This window comes from Somniosus microcephalus, chromosome 28 (genome assembly GCF_052327205.1).
Source record: "Somniosus microcephalus isolate GS21.2 chromosome 28, FLI_Smic_1.0, whole genome shotgun sequence".
Taxonomy (NCBI): domain Eukaryota; kingdom Metazoa; phylum Chordata; class Chondrichthyes; order Squaliformes; family Somniosidae; genus Somniosus; species Somniosus microcephalus.
Window position 1 is genome coordinate 48,415,131 of NC_141014.1, and position 10,923 is coordinate 48,426,053.

The 10,923-nt window shown below is 42.5% G+C and overlaps 1 protein-coding gene and 1 pseudogene across 1 annotated transcript; both read right to left on the minus strand.

Annotated features, from left to right (window-relative positions):
- Positions 1-645: 645 nt before the first annotated feature.
- Positions 646-4,778, minus strand: LOC147099806 (ferritin heavy chain, oocyte isoform-like; annotated as a pseudogene).
- Positions 4,779-6,783: 2,005 nt separating this feature from the next.
- Positions 6,784-9,967, minus strand: LOC147099807 (ferritin heavy chain, oocyte isoform-like). Its single transcript, XM_085969139.1, has 4 exons — positions 9,775-9,967; positions 8,868-9,014; positions 7,468-7,593; positions 6,784-7,071 (listed from the first exon to the last, which is right to left on the minus strand). The coding sequence occupies exons 1-4, from the start codon at positions 9,874-9,876 to the stop codon at positions 6,925-6,927; spliced, it is 522 nt and encodes a 173-aa protein (XP_085825265.1). The 5' UTR covers positions 9,877-9,967; the 3' UTR covers positions 6,784-6,924.
- Positions 9,968-10,923: the final 956 nt, after the last annotated feature.

Sequence of the window (10,923 nt, forward strand, 5' to 3'; positions counted from 1 at the left end):
TGGGTTAAGGGCAGTCTTTGAACAAATTGTGGCCATTAGCAATATACCAAGTGAATTATTGGAAATATACAGCTACTATTTGATCAGAATTAACCAGTGCATCCCTAGAACAGTGATACTGCAATAGAAAGCAAGTGAGTTTATTTTTTGGGAGAAGAATCATTTACTTCACTAGGATTTATATGAGTATTAATTTAGTATCACTTTACCCCACATATTCTAAATAGGTCATACTGCAGCTTGATGTAGCATTTTATACAGACCAATGGTTTATTCAATCCCAGACATGAAGTTTTACAGTTGAGGGGGGGGGGGGGGGAAAAGTAGAAAAGGAAGTAACATGTTGGGTGGGTGGGGAAAAGAGAGCGAAGGGGAAAGAGAATGTTAAACAGAAGACATCCAACCCAAATGTAACTTTAAGATGGCCAGTGCTGTACTGTGTATACATGTCAAAGCTTTGGCAAACCAGTGAGTGACTTGTGGCATCAGTCAAATGTAAAGCCACCTCAGTAGCAGGTCACCCCCCATCCTTACCCTGAGAGGTAAATGTCTGAAGCAGGACACCAGGCAGCTACTCTCCATTTTCCTGACTGAACTGTCAGCACTAACTCACCCCCTCCCCTTTTCTTTGTTTTAATCCCCACACCATAATGACATTTTGCTGGCACATGTTACAAAAAAACCATTTTCAGCAGGAATTGTTAACGAGAGTTCAGAAAACCATTAGAATCCTCTCCAGTGATGATTTGAAGATGTGGGCACAGCCATCCTGCGAGGGACTTCTGTATTTTTAAACTTGGATCATATTACACAGCTGTGTATTGTGCAGTGGGATCTTAGTAACCAGATCAACTATTTCATTAAACAACAAAGACAAACCAGTTCAATAATGAATAACTTTTATTTCCATGTACTGAGACAGTTAGAGAAAACTGGGAATTAAGCACAACCAAAGCATTCACCACCAGAAGTTGGTCACACTTAATGTCCACCATGTATAGAACTAATGGTTCAAGAATCCCCATCAACTCAGGCTGTGCTTGTCAAACATGTACTCTCCCATGCCATTCTCAGGGGCTCCCAGTCTCTTCAAGTTGGTGATGTGATCTCCAAGCTTCTTGATCATCTTCACTTGCTCATCCAAGTAGTGGGTCTCCAGGAAGTCACACATCTGGAAGAGGAAAACAAAGTACAATTAGCTCAGAGGAGACATCAAGGGCTTTCAGAGCTTCACCATCCATGGAGATTGGCCTTTATCCTCTACTGGATAGGGTAACTGGTACAAGTGCTGCAGAGAAATAGGTGGATTGGACATCAGATTAGATTTACTCCAGGAGTAATGCATTTACCAATTTAGAATTGGAAAGCAGAACCCCCTTCAGTTACATCTTAATCCTTTGGTGCCCCAATTCCAATCTGCTTTTGCACTGCCTCAACTCAGCAAGATCCTGATGTTTAAGTCATGTGAAAGATCAGCAGAAACCTATTGGGCATGGAGATACTGCTAAAGATCAGTGAACAGATTAAGCTCCCCAGATAGCCTTCAACTCACCCAAAAACATGGCAAGTGTCAGCCATGGCTTACTGGTAGCACTGCCTCTGAATCAGAAGGCTCTGGGTTGTCCCATTTCAGAGAATTGAGAAAAAATATATCCAGGCCAACACTTCCTGGCGTACTGAGGGAGTGCTGCACTGTCAGAGGTGTTGTCTTTTTGATGGAAGGCTCCACAAGGTCTTTTCTGCCCACTCAGGTGGAGGTTGAAATAGTACCATGGGTTCTTCAAAGAGGAGTTGGGGTATTTCCACCAGTGTCTTGACCAATAAGTTAAAAACATCTGGTCATCTATCAAATTTGTGTGGGAGCTTGCTGTGCACAAATTGGCTGCTACATTACAATAGTGACTGCTCTACAAGAGTAATTTATTGGCTGTAAAGCACTTTAGGACACAGGCCAGAAAGTTACTTTAAGTGAGTCATTAGAAACTTACATGAGGGTCTGTGTTCCCTGTGGAGTGTTTGTGCAGATCCAGCAGACTCTGGTTGACATTCTTCTCCAGCTGCAGAGCTCTCTGCATCGCCTCCAGACCATTGCTCCACTCATCCTGCAAGGGGGAGAAAATATCACACATTAGCAACAGTAGATGAAATTAGTTAAGATCAATTCATTATCCGCGAGCATTTCAGCAGCTAGTAAGATCACAAGTCAACGTCACTTCTTGATGCTGGAATCCAGGGGACTCCCTCTGGATTTTACCAGTCTGCTCATCCCAAGAGACATTTTGGTAATAGGTTATTGGACTTTAGTCACAGTGGTATATGCTTTAAGGTGGACCATCCTAAAAAACCATTCCAAATGAGGTCTATCTAGTATTAATTGCAGCAACAGTTTCTTGCTTTTATGTTCTATGCCTTAGCATGAAGCCTACCATCCAATTAGCCTTTTGTACTGGCAAGCCAGCTTCTAATGACATCTGTACTGGGACACACCCAAAATCCCTTCACTCATCCTCCTATCCTTACCTCTGATGTGGACTATCATTGAACTACATCTGCCATCAGACTCACCCACTTCATTCCATTCTACCCTGTACCCAATTTTTGCTCCAGCTCACTATAAACCCTAGGTCAGCAATACCACTATTTGCAATTCTAGATCATATGTACTAGTGGTCACCATCCAGTGGTCTATTTTATCCCAACTGCCTCCTGGTCCACAGTTTTATTGGAGTCACAAGGTTGCTTCTAATTCCATGCATTCCAATTTTAGCCAGCAATCTCCTACCTTCTGAAAATCCATACATACAACCATCATCAATCCTCCTCTAGGCACAACTTCCATCACTACAGTAAATCTATTAGGTCAGGCCTAACTAGCCTATTTTTTCCTCAACAAAACCAAGGCAATTCTTTAAAGTTTGCTGAATCTAACCTTGATGTCCTCCAGGACAATACACCCCCCACACCAATTCTGGAATTTCATCAGTTTCTCAGCATGCTTACATTCCTCATGGTGACTGCTCCTTGAAGAACTCGGCAAAGTGACGCAGGGCAACATCATCCCGGTCAAAGTAATACGACTGTGGGTAGCGACAAAATGGAAAGGAAGACACAGGTCAGACCTAGATTACATCCATGGCCAACTCAAGTGGTAGCAACAGCATGGTCAATAAATTACCCATTCTCTACTTCAATACCTTGTCAATTAAGGGATTATATTGACAAAAAAAAACACTTGCAAGTCAAAGTCAGACACTTCAATTCCCTCACTAAAAGTAGCTCAACAGAACAAGAGGTCATGTTAGTAGAAAATATTAGTGAGCATTGATGCTTTTCAGATTAAAGCACTCAAACTACACTTGGGTCAATTTATCAGTGGTATTTCCTTTTATTCCCCCCCCCCAACAGAGGAAAGCCTAAAATCAGCAAAGTGATCAAAACTCACTCAGCAATTTAATACTTGGAATCAGTTTAGTGGAAGAGATCCCACTTCAATGAGACATTTTAAACACAACAGGTTTCTCAGGACTTTGCTCAATTAGAAAAAGGGAGAAAACTGGCCAGAACCAGCCAATCGGTCACTAACTAAATTTAATTGTTTCCATCAAAGTTGCAAAAGTTGACCAGGTTTATGCATCTTCAAGATGAATTCTCTATTAGAAACCATGCAGCCTTGGAGATAGTTTCAGATACATCAGAATAGGACACAGCCATTATAGAGCAGGGAACAGTCCATTAATGTGTTAACAGTATTCACTGGATTAAGACTGGGGGGGGGGGGGGGGGGGGGAAAGAGGACTATAGAGAGAGACACTCAAGCCCATTCATTGACCTGGAGAAATTCTACCTGCTTAGAATACAATCATGTCACAGCCTTAATTTTGAAATAAGACCAAAAAATACAAGACTCACCATGGAAAGATAAACATAGGAGGAGTAGAGCTCCATGTTGATCTGCTTGTTGACAGCATCCTCACCGTCCTTGTGGTAGTTCTGACACACTTGCAAAGCCATCTTAACTCTTCCTGTTGATAAGTTCTAACAACACTCTAACATTGTCCCTCACAAGCTCCTGTATTTATACCAGTGGGAGAGCCTGCATTTCAACAGGGTATGACATCACCAATGATGATTGACAATCCCTGAGAGCCAGTCAGGGTCTTCCATCAATCCAGGCACTAATTGAGAGGGGGTGGGGTTTGAGATACCCAGAGCCAATCAGAGCTTTGGAATACAGAGGTTTGGATGATTATTCTGTGATGTCATTGCTGTTGGTTTCTTTAACTTTGCTCAAGTTGATCAGAAAGTGTCTCTACTCTTTTGGTTAATCAATAAAAAAAAAAATTTAAATTAAGGAGAGGGGGTGGGGTGTGAGATACCCAGAGCCAATCAGAGCTGTGCAATACAGGCCAGTTTGGATGATTATTCTGCGCTCGGACCAGAGGAACAGGAAGAGGCCATTCAGCCCCTTGAACCTGTTCTACCATTGAATTAGATCACGGCTGGTCTGTATCTTAACTCCATCCACCCGCCTTGGTTCCGTAACCCTTCAAATCCTTGCCGAACAAAAATCTAACAATCTTAGTTTTGAAATGTTCAATTGACCGTCACCGTTTTGGGGGAGAGAGTTCCAGATTTCCACTGCCCTTTGTGTGAAGAAGTGCTTCCTGACATCACCCCTGAACGGCCTGGCTCTAATTTTAAGGGTATGCCCCCTTGTTCTTGACTCCCCCCACCAGAGGAAATACTTTCTCTCTCTCTACCCTATCAAATCCATTAATCATCTTAAACTCCTCAATTATAATCACCCCTTAATCTTCTATACTCCAGTCAATAGAAGCCTAGTCTATGTAAATTCTCCTCATAATTTAATCCTTTCAGCCCCGGTATCATTCTGGTGAATCTGCCCTGCACCTCCTCCAAGGCCAATATCTCCTCCCTGAGGTGAGCAGCCCAGAGCTGAACGCAGTGCTCCAGATGTGGTCTAACCAGAGCTGTATACAACTGGAGCATAACCTCCACCCCTTGTATTCCAGCCCCCTGGAGATGAAGACTAACAGTCTATTAGACTTCTCAATTATTTTCGTACCTATCCACTAGTTTTTACTCATTTCTGTACACGGTCCCCTAAATCTCTCTGCTCCTCCACAGTTCCAAGCTCCTCACCATTTAGAAAATACTCTGATTTTTCTTTCTTGGTTCAAAGTGGTTGACCTCCCACTTCCTCATATTGAATTCCATCTGCCAGTTTTGCCCACTTCACTTAGTCTATCAATGTCCCTTTGCAACTTTCTGCTCCCATCTACATGACTTACTGAGCCACCTAACTTAGTGTCAGCCGCAAACTTGGATATACGGCTCTCCGTTTCTTAATCTATGTCATTTATAAATAGAGTGAAAAGCTGAGGTCCCAGTACACCACTAGTCACATCCTGCCAATTGGAGGACATACCCAGTATCCCTACTCTGTCTCCTACCTCCTAACCAATTCCCTTCCCATGTCAAAAGGTTGCCTCCAATGCCATGTGCTTCCATTTTTCCTAATATGTGTGGACCCATATCAATGATGTCATTGCTGTTGGTTTCTTTGACTTTCCTCAAACTGAATCTGTAAGTGTCTCTATTCTCAGAATCAGAGCTTCACAACATATCTCAAAGAGCTCAATGAGTTTGCAAATGGAAATCCCACCCTGTAGATGGTGTCGAGCACAACCGTCTCTAAGTTAACCCGTTTGTGTTGGAGTTTATCTTCCACATCAACAGTAGTCCTAATTCCATGTGCCTGCCCTGTTGCTATTCCATGGTATCTAATCTTTTTCATGCAGGTCTCCCCCATCCCCTGCCAATCAAGCCAATATTTTTTGTACCTAGTCTAACCATGTCTGCTCGCTCAGTCCTTGAGAGAATATGTAATGGGCTCTTTTGTCTCAATTTAAAATGGTGTTCATTCCCTTTAGGTGAACTATCTTTGGACAACATTAATGGATGTTTAATTTCTGGCATCTTCAGGGAAACTGAAACATTACCACACTGTTTGTGGGTTAAGGACAGTCTTTCTGAACAAGTTGCAACAATTAGAAATACACCAAGTGAAGTATGGAAGATAACAAAGGAACTATTTGAGTAGAATGAACTGGTGGATCCCTATTCAAGTAGTGGTTTTATACTTGAAATGTCAATTGTCTTGCCTTTTCTTGACTAATGCTGCCTGACCAGTGTATCTCCAGCATTTACTCATCCCAGACATTGGTCAGTATTGCCCTTGGAGAAACACAAGAGCAGCCTACCCACAGGAAGTTTAAGGTGGCCAATGCTGTATTATGTATACAGGCCAAAAAGCTTTAGCAATCCAGTGGGTGGGGGGGTGGGTGACTTGTGGCATCAGCCTAATGCAGACACCTCAATTGCAGTTGTCTTCCCCTCCCTGGACCTGACAGATACAAGTCTGAAGCAGGAGCAAAGCAGATAATTTCCAATTTCCAGACAGAAGAGCTCCTGTCCACTTCCCCAGTTTCTGAAGCTTCATGACATTGCAGCAGTGATGGGCAGATTAGAGTCGCAGGAAATCCCCTATAAGCTTCCCTGTGATAATGCAGAGATATGAGCACAATGATCCTGGTTGGCACTGGATTAAGTTTAGGAAGCTGGACTGGGAGGGACATTTATAGAATATATAGTTTTAAAGGCATGTTTAAAAAGTTTCAATGGGATCAGGCATTATCCAGCAAGGCATCTTGGGGGATCTGAAATAATCAAATCAGCTACTTAATTATACAAATAAACCAGTTCAATGATAAATAACTTTTATTTCCATGTACAGTAATTGATGAGGAAACTGGGAATGAACCACAGCCAAAGCATTCACCACCAGAAGTTGGTCACACTTCATTTCCACCATGTATAGAACTAATGGTTCAAGAATCCCCATCAACTCAGGCTGTGCTTATCAAACAGGTACTCTCCCATGCCATTCTCAGGGGCTCCCAGTCTCTTCAAGTTGGTGATGTGATCTCCAAGCTTCTTGATCATCTTCACTTGTTCAGCCAAGTAGTGGGTCTTCAGGAAGTCACACAACTGGAACATGAAAAGAAACTAATGGGTATAGTTAACTCAAACAGATGCTCCTCAGGATCAAGAGATTGTTGATTTTTTTGGACTGGGATAATGGTAAAAGTTGTGCACACAGGGAATTTGTGCATTTAGCCAGACAAGACCAAAATTACCCACAAGTGGAAAGTCATCAACGCCATTAAACCAAGAGTGAACGGCAAGAATTCTTTTGATGCCTCAGATGCCAAGTGCCCTGGGGGCAGTTTGGTGATCAAAGTCTACAGTGCAGATGGTCTGGTGCCCAAAATAAACTGTACAAGTGAGAAACACAAACCTATATGGAAATGCTTTCTACCAATGTAGACTTAAGTGGCAGATTCCAAGATCACCCTCAACACATTTGAAACATTAGAACCTTACATGAGGGTTGGTGTTCCCAGTGGAGAGTTTGTGCAGATCCAGCAGACTCTGGTTGACATTCTTCTCCATCTGCAGAGCTCTCTGCATCGCCTCCAGACCATTGCTCCACTCAGCCTGCTCTGGTTTCTGAAAGGGAAGAACAATCTGGTCAGCAGGTTCAGCTACTGGAAGTGAAAGTCCAAGGGATGTTATGTTCAAGGACAACAGGGTTAGAAGCAACAGAAGTTAATCGGTGCAGCTCAAGACTAAAAATACGAGGGAGGATTGTGAAGTCATAAATCACTGGATGGCGTTGGAGACCATTACTGGACACTAGATCAGTTCATGGATTCTGCTCTGCCAGTGTGTTAGCCAAAGAAGGTCCAATCACAAGTACCTGCCTTTTTGATCTAATCCCAAATACACTCCAAGTAGCTAGCTCTCCTTTTTAAAACCTCAATTGACTTTTCATCCATGAGGTCTACAGCTGTGGCCCACATTCTCCTCAACTTGAAGCTTCTCTCCCACATTCTAAGATTATCCTCATGTCCCTATTTACCCCATAAATTCTCCAGCCTGTTTACTTGGATTACTCTAAACACCATCAAGGAGAATGACATTTTGGTGATGCTACAATGAGATTGGACCAATTGGTCAAAAAGGTGGGGCAGAAAAAATAAACTGGAATGCAACACACCAAGTGCAATGAGCAGCACCAATTGCAGTAAAACTTCTGGTATTATCTCCACTCATGACAGGCCAGCCAGCATCCAATTTACCAGCAACTGCATTTTGCACCATCAATGTGATGTACCTAGATCCTCATGGCACTTTAAAATCTACCCATCACCACAAGATTCTGCCTTTAGAAGGTTCTTCCATTGTACTGGGAAGCACAAACATCTGCCAATGTGGCACCCTTTAGCAGTGCATGGAGAATAGAAGACAACATCCCATTTTAGGAGCTTTGACTTGTTCTCCCCATCTCCCAAATCCAGGTAATTTATCCCAGAGGCCTCAACAAAAGGGAAAGAGTGTGGTTAACAAAAATACTTACTATTGTCCTTCAACCCAAATTCTTCCTCTTACCACGCCAGTTTCCTATCCAAGTTACCAGTTTTCTTCCAGTTTCAGGCACCTCAAAGTTTTAACTAGTAGTTTACTGGGTAGGAACACAAATTCTTTCTTAACAGCCATATATATTGATCCTCCTATATCCACTAGCTCAGGTGACCCAAAGATCATCAAAGCCATACCCACACATCCTAAACTCCCTCAACAGTAGCAATTTTACTCATTAAATCTCACTGGCTTTTAAGAACTTAAGGGTGTAATGACAAGAAACTAAACTATTTAAAATAGAGAAAACTTCTTTTAAGCAATCAAAGTTGCATCACAGAAGACTTTAGTTAAAATCCAACCTTGATGTCCTCCAGGATGACACGACCTCCACGCCGATTCTGGAATTTCAGCAGTTTCTCAGCGTGCTCACGTTCCTCGTGTGACTGCTCCTTGAAGAACTCGGCAAAGTGACGCAGGGCAACATCATCCCGGGCAAAGAAATCAGACTGTAAAGAACATTTTTAACGCATTATGCCTGACCCAGATCTCACCTACATAAAATTCACACACACACCACTTCCTTCCTCCCCTCCAGTTAGTGAGTTCACAATTTCTTTGGGAACAATACCATTGTTAACTAGCAAAATTAATTCACTTCACTAATCTTTGAAAATGTATAGCATCCCCTCCGTATATAAAAAAAAATTAAACTAGAAACAGAAAGCAAAATTACAACTCAAATTAAACACCTGGGCAAGTAACATCTTACTTTCTATTCAAATCTAAAATTGGTGGAGAAAGAAAAATTCTTCATTCTAGTAGTTTTACAATCTGCAATTTAGTACAAGAGAGATCGAAATACAGTGTGGAAGGATTCAATAATTCTCAAAGTACTTCAAGTCCAATTAAAGAGAGAGAAAGCTAGTGAGCACCTGCCAACATTTCACTCACTACAGTCACCCCACTGAAACTGAACTTTGTTTCATGTCAACAAGCACTTGACCAGGTTTGTGCTCTTCTGTTAAACTCGGGCAACAGCCGAGCAAGATTCATATATTAAACCTGTCAATAGAGTGCAGCGACAGTACTACAAGGAGCAGGCAATTAACTCAACAAGATCACCCTGTACTACACACCTGAAGTACTCACCGCCCAAAGATTTTTCCCCAGATAAGGAAGACAAGAGAAATATAGTTTAAAGCCAGTTCATTGAACTGGAGAATTTCCAACTTTTCAGAATACAGCAACAAGGAATACAAGACTCACCATGGAGAGATAAACATAGGAGGAATAGAGCTCCATGTTGATCTGCTTGTTGACAGCATCCTCACAGTCCTTGTGGTAGTTCTGACGCACTTGGGAGGCCATCTTCACTATTTTCTGTTTTATTATTACTGCTCACTATCACCTACAAAGTTCTAGAACTGACTCTTTCAAACACAAGCTCTTGTATTTATACTACTGGGACAGACTGTGTTCAAACCAGGAATGACATCACCAATAATGATTGACAATCCCCGATAACCAGTCGGGATTCTTTCCTGAATCCAGGCACCAATTAACAAAGGAGAGGGGGTGTGGGGAGGTGGGTGAGACCCAGAGCCAATCAGAGCTTTGCAAAACCGGCAGGTTTGGGAGATCAGTCTCGGTGATGTCACTGTTTTGGGTTCTTCGACCTTCTTCAAATCTGAAAGTCTCTCGTTTGAATTAAATGACAATTTGCTGCTTTTGCCGAAGGGGCTTTTCACAATCTGGCCAAGTTTGTTGCTTGCGAGGAACTGTGGTGCCGAGACAATACTCAAAGCAATCAAGTCGTCTTGAGTGAATTTGCAAACCAACATTTGGAGAGAGAAATGGGAATGAGAGAATGAGAGGGAGTGAACGTTACTGAACACAGTGTCACCCACAGACACGTCTCCATTTGCTCCAGCGTGTTTTGGGACAGGCTTGATGGGCCAGCTGGTCTTTTCCAGCCTGTCAATTTGGTACGTTAGACGAGTCCTTTTACAGCCAGCGTTGAATGAGGCGAAAGAATATCTGATTGAAATGATGAGACTCAGATGTGCTCTAACTGTGGCTCATTATAGATACATACGGCACAGAAGGAGGCCATTCGGCCCATCGTGCCTGTGCCGGCTCTTTGAAAGAGCCACCCAATTAGTCCCACTCCCCTGCTCTTTCCCCAGAGCCCTGCAAATCTTTTCCTTTTCCAGTATATATCCAATTCCCTCTTCAAAGTTACTATTGACTCTGCTTCCACCAGCCTTTCAGGCAGTGCATTCCAGATCACAACTTGCGGCGTAAACATAATTCTCATCTCTCCCCTCTGCTTCTTTTGCGATTCATGTTGGCGTTTCTCTGTGATCCAAAGCCTTGACATCTGGTTTCATTGCAGAAGTGGTTCAGTCCTGCATT